This window comes from Echinops telfairi, unplaced genomic scaffold (assembly GCF_000313985.2).
Source record: "Echinops telfairi isolate 266 unplaced genomic scaffold, ASM31398v2 ScPeMD7_7410;HRSCAF=8448, whole genome shotgun sequence".
In the NCBI taxonomy this organism is placed as follows: domain Eukaryota; kingdom Metazoa; phylum Chordata; class Mammalia; order Afrosoricida; family Tenrecidae; genus Echinops; species Echinops telfairi.
Genome location: NW_022111310.1, coordinates 9093009 through 9099188, shown reverse-complemented (window position 1 = coordinate 9099188; position 6180 = coordinate 9093009). Strand labels below are relative to the sequence as shown.

Below are 6180 nucleotides of genomic sequence, written 5' to 3'. Positions count from 1 at the left end.
TCACCCTAGTGAACTCTCACCCTAGTGAACTGTCACCCTAGTGAACTGTCACCCTAGTGAACTGTCACCCCAGTGAACAGATTTCGGGGAAGCTTTCAGATTAAGAGCAAATAGGGAAGCAGGAAGAGGTGATCTACTTTTGAACATTGTGCCACTGAAAATCGTATCAATAGTACCTGTGGCACAGCAAAATTCATTACTCTTTATGGTTCTTCTACTCATTTCTCTATAGCTTCCACCACATGCTTATGTGGGGCCATGAAAATAAGGTGTAGAGGACTCTAATTCAGGAGTTGGTCAGTTTTGTCATTCCTCGAGTAGAAGAGAGCCATCTCACGAGCAAGAGCAGAGAGAATTCATTAGGAAAGGAGAGTCACTGTGGCGCACATTCCCGCCCCGTGTCTGAAGTCGTGGAGGGAGGAGGGATCACGCCACACTGAGACAAGCCACAGAGCAGAGAGCGGCACCACTGAGGCCGGGCTTCAGGGAGGCAGAGTGGCAGGCAGGCGTCTTGAGCCAAGGAGACAGAGGCCACGGGACCACATGACTGAGTGGCTGAGGACCAGAGAGAGATTTTGCTGCTGGCTGAGAAGAGGTGTGGACAAAATACCGTATCTCTAATGTTTTCTGATCTTGACTTGTAGGAACCTGTTAACTTCCCTTATAAGAACCCCTTATAATTGTATTGTCTGTGAGTACTGAGTGGCCATTTCCATGGGGTATAGAACCCCGTAGAGAAGCACAGTGCCGTGGGAAGAACATCCCGTGTCAGAAGAGGGTCACAGAAGAATGGCGGCTGGAGGCAGGTTGGATCTCTGCATTGTGGCAGTTGGCCTTGGGATGGGGGCCTTTGACTCTCCTTCTCCCTTGTGTAGCCTGAGGAGGTCAAATGTGCCCCCCAGCCCCCCAAACATTTTCTTTGGCACTCAAATATTGACACGAACCAACAGTTCACCAATAATGAAATCCCAAAGGCCAACAAGCGTATGAAGAAGTGCTCGTGATCACTAGCCATTCGGGAGATGCCAATCAAAGCAACAATGAGAAATGTTACACCTACAATGACAACCAAACCAAAACATCAACAAAATACAGAAAACAACCAAATGTTAGGGAGGGTTCAAAGAGATTGGGATCCTCATACACTGATGGTGGAACTGTAACTATGTCCAAGCACTATGGAAAGCCATGTGGCACTACCTCTAACAGCTCAGAATAGAAATTTCATAAGATCTAGCAGCTCCTCTGCTGGGTCTGTACCCTAAAGGAATATGAGTCATAGCATGAACAGAGACATGTCCACCCATTGTGGTCGTCCGATGATTTTATGTCAACTAGACACTCCGGCCTAGGGGTGCAGTCAAACCTGTCAATCAAGTGGCAGCTGGATGACACCATGAGAGTGAGAGACTGGGAACTACATCTCTCTCGGCCACGTCACCCTCCTTCTCACGGAGACTTCACTGGGACTCTGTGATTGCCCCCAGGGGCATCCCCACGTGGGTCTCTGACCCTGAGAGCCGCAAGCGCCCTGCCATGTTCCCACTGACATTGCACTGCACCGTGACTGCACATACCTGCACACCCAACGGGCCGGGATCTGCCTGCTTCCTGAATCACCTTTCTGAATCACTACCCGCTGCTCTGTGAGTCCGAAGAGGGGCTTTTGAACTAGCATCACATTTGTAGACTTGAGGTGGACGGGGCTGCAATGCCTTCTTGATTTATACACACTTCTGATATAAGCTGCTATCTTATAAATAGATGGGCGTCACTGGATTTGGTTCTCTAGATCAGGGGGCTCAAACTCAATTAAGACGCAGGCCATTTGGTGCAACAGGCAAGATTCCTGTGGGCCATATTACATTTACAAATTTGTTAAATTTATATTTTGAAGTGAGGATTCGGGAACATGGATAGTATAATTAAAACACCATATAATTGCTTTTATTTAAACATTTATTTTATTTAATGTATTTATAAAACTAAAATTATTCTTTTTTCCAGAAACTTGCCAGAGCTCTCCTCCTACTAATTTTCCAATATCTGGATTCAAAGACAGAACAGCCAAACTTCATTAAGAAAGATAGATGTTTATCAGTTAATCTTGATCTGTTTGCCGTTATACTTAACTTCAAGGACAAAAATAGTTGCTCACGCAATGGTTTCCCTCTAAAAATGTTAACTAGCGCTGCCAGTAGGTATGATTCATAACAGCACAACCCAGAGCACTCTTTTAACCTTTTCGCTATTGGGATCTGTTCACATTACGTGACGCTGAGAGTGGCAGACATATCGCTTCCAAACGTCACCAGAACGGAGTCAGCACGTTTATACTCATCCACAGGCCCCCAGGAAAGGCACTGGGCCATGTGTATACTCATCTTCAGTAGTTAAAGGGTTAACGAGGGAATTGTGTGCGGCATTGCATCCATCTCCCCTAAGCGTTATTTTCTTCCTAACAATTTTGTCTATTTTCATTTTATTTCAGAGCACGGCGGGCCACAAAAAAATTACCTCGGGGGCCACATGTGGCCCGCGGGCCACCAGTTTGACATTCCTGCTCTAGACAACCAGCCTAACACACCGTGTTTATCACGGCATGATTCACAATAGCAAGAAGATGGAAACAGCCTAAATGCCCATCAGTAGAAGACCATTGCCATAAAGAAACAGAGTGTGCATGTGTGTGTGTGTGTGTGTGTGTGTGTGTGGTGGGGGTGGGGGAGTTGCAAAGACTTTCATACCAAAGGGAACAGATTTTGGAGATTACGGAAGGAGGGAAGATGAAGCTGGAGTGTTGCTAGGTATTAACTTGAGTGACAGAGGAGATGGCAGTCTACAACAGAGAGAAGAGAAATCTAAGGAGGTTGGGTAGGATACGCTATTGAGGGGTTTAATAAGTAGTTTAAGTTGTTGAATATCAAATTGAAGATCTGAAATGTAAAACCAACACCTAATCCACAATTTAAGATGGTTTAAAAACAAAACAATGGTACTGAAGGAAGACATCCAAGGTGCACTAAAGACATTAGCTTAGAATTGTGAGAATACCAATTTTTTTATTTTTTGGAATACCAAATTGAAATTGAGAAAAAAATTCAGTCTTGGAAGCATTCTTCAGTTTATGCCAAGAAAATCTGAAGACGGCTTCGAAAAGAGAACTATATTTGTGCCCATTTTAAAAAAGGCAACCAAACAGAATGCAGAAATTTTGAACAATATCATTAATATCATAGTCAAGTAAAAAATTACAGAAGATAATTAAAAAGCCATTGCAGCAGCACATTACCAGTGAGCTGCCAGAAAGTAAAGCTGGATTCAGAAGAGGATGAGTAAAAAGAGACATCATTGCTGAGGTCAGATGAACCTTCTCTGACTGCAGAGACGAGCAGAAAAATGTTTACTGTGTTTTATTGATTATTAAAAGCATTCTACTGTGTGGATCATGACAAACTTCAGATAACATTGCAAAGAATGGACATTGCAGGACACCTCATTGTGTTCAGGCAGAACCTGCGCATAGAACCAGAGACAATTGTTTGAACAGAACAAAGGGACACTGCATGGTTTAAAACCTTGAAAGGGGTGAGTCAGGGTTGTATCCTTTCACTGTACTTGTTCAGTCTGAATGCTGAGCCAATACACTGAGAAGTTGGACAATGTGAAGAAGAATGAGGCAGCACCATTAGAGAAAAGTTCATTACCAGCCTGTGATTTGCAGGTGACACAACCTTGCTTCCTGAAAGCCAAGAGGACTGGAAACATTTACTGAAAACAAACACTAAAGCCTTCAGTATGGGCTGCATCTTAATGTAAAGAAAACAAAGATCCTCACAATGATCGACACATAACCATACACCCCTCCACAGAAAACAAACACCATACACCCCGCAACAGAAAACATGGAGGAAGGGAGACAGCGGTCTGTGTGAGAGATGAAAATAATAGCAATGTACAATCAATCAGGGGGTTATGAGGGTGGGGAGGGGAGGAAGGGAGGAGGAAAAAAGCTGATACCAAGGGCTCAATAGAAAGCAAATGTCTAGAGAAGAATCAGGGCAACATATGTACAAACATGCCTGATTCAACTGATGTGTGGATTGTGATAAGACTTGTATGAGCCCCCAATAAAATGATTTTTTTTAAAAAGATAAACCAATAAATAACACACTAATAAAAGGGGAAAATATTGACATCAAAGATTTCACTCTATGCAGATCTACAGTCACTGCTCATGGAAGCGGCAGCCAAGATGCCAAACAATGCATTGCACTGGCAAATGTGCTACCCAAGAGCTGTTTAAAGTGCTGCAGAGCAAAGCTGGGCCTCTGAGGACTAAGCCTACCTGCCCTAGCCGTGGTGATTCCAGTCACTCACGTGCATACAAAAGCTGGGCGACGAGGAGGAAGATCAAGGAAGACTTGATGCCTTTGAGTCATGGCGCTGATAAAGAGTATTGAAGACACACCATGCCACAAAAGTGGACAAGCCTAGTTTGGAAAACTCCATCTGTCTTTTCTGTGACTTTAGAAGTGAGGAAGGTGAGACTTCATCTTTACACTTGTTATCAGGTGTGACCAGTGCCTACCAAGGGACATCATGTGTATTAGTCTGGGTATATTAGAGAAACAAATCCACAGAAACTCATGTATAAAAGAGAGTCTTATGTAAAGGTTAAGTGCACATCAAGAAAACATCCCAACCCAGTGCTGCCCAAGCCCACAAGTCCAACATTAACCCATATGCCCAACACCAATCCACAAAGTCCTCCTCCATCTCACAAAACACACGCAATGATGCCGACTGCAGGAGGAAAGTCGAGTCAGTGAATGTGCAAGCCTCTCAGCGTTGGCGGGAGTCTCCACATGGGCTGCTTCAGCACCCAGGGCTGCATCAGGGTAGGTCCATGTGGCTTCTCCTCAGGGATGTCTTGCAGGAAGTGAGCCTTGCCAGCTGAAGCAGGGAACTGGCTAAGGCAGCTGCACCCTGGTCCAACCATCAGAAAGCAAGAGACCCGAGAACTAGAAAGGTGAGGCTCACCAAACCATTTATCCCTCCACCCTTCAGTTAGCCCCACATGTATTTATTGGCCATATTGGCACAATAAAATATCTCATCGTGCTTGGTAAAGTCAGTGAAAAACAGGGCAATGTTTCATTCAGTTGTACACATAGGGTCACCATGAGTTAGAGCCAAATTCCACCACCTAACAACAGCTATACGTTTTGTGATGTGCATTAGGATTATATGTAACAAAATGAAACGTTGCCTGGTCCTGTGCTTCCCTCGTAATCGTTGATAGCTTGAGCCCATTGTTGCTGTTATTGTGTCAATCCATCTCATTGAGGGTCTTTCTCTTTTATACTTACCTTTTACCAGGTGTGCTGTCTTTCTCCAAGCATTGGTCCCTCTTGGTAACAGATGCAATTTGTCGTAAGTGTGATAGGTGAGATTGTATTTTGTCATCCTTGCTTTGGAAAGCAGCCCAGACATACCTTTTCTAAGACAAATTTGTTTATCTTCTGGCAGTCCATGGTGTGTCCAATAAGACCATAACTCAGAGACGTCACTTTCTTTTCCATCTTCCTTTTTAATTGTTTAGCTTTCTCATTTATATGAGATGAGATCGCGGCTTGAATCAGGTACATCTTAGTTATTAAAGCAACGTCTTTGCTTTTTAAGATTTTAAAGAAATCCTTTGCAGCAGGTTCATCCAAGGTGACGGCTGCTTCCATGGGTGTTGCTTGTTGGCACAAGCTAATGAAATTCTGACGACTTCACCATTGACTTCATGTATCTGGATGTTGCTGATTGGTTCTGTAGAGAGGACTTTTGCTTTCCTCATGTTGAGCTGTAATCAGTCCTGAAGGCTTTACTCTTTGAGCTTTGTTAGTAAGGGCTCCAAGTTGTCTTCATTTTCAACAAGCAAGGTTGTGTCTTCGGTATATTGCAGGTTCTTAATGAGTCTTCTTGCCATCCTGACGGAATATTCTTCTGCATATAGTTTAGCTTCTTGTATCATTTGGTCAGCATGCAGTTTGCATAAATATGGTGAAAGGAATAATGAGGAAAAACTGCTGGGAGGTCTAAGACAAAAGAAGTGGAAGATCTGGTAGAGTTCAGTAACAGAAATTATCGCCACTTTGTTGACAGGAACCACCGGTGTGTGTGTGTGTG

At 43.8% G+C, this 6180-nt stretch overlaps 1 protein-coding gene across 1 annotated transcript in view; it reads right to left on the bottom strand.

The window, feature by feature from the left end:
- The window catches only part of SLC44A1 (solute carrier family 44 member 1), a 186887-nt gene extending 181149 nt beyond the window's left edge, over positions 1-5738 (bottom strand). Inside the window, exon 1 of the mRNA XM_045296533.1 lies at positions 5499-5738. Coding sequence (XP_045152468.1) covers positions 5499-5738 — 240 coding nt within the window. The remainder of the gene's footprint in view (positions 1-5498) is intronic.
- Between the last annotated feature and the right edge of the window lie 442 nt (positions 5739-6180).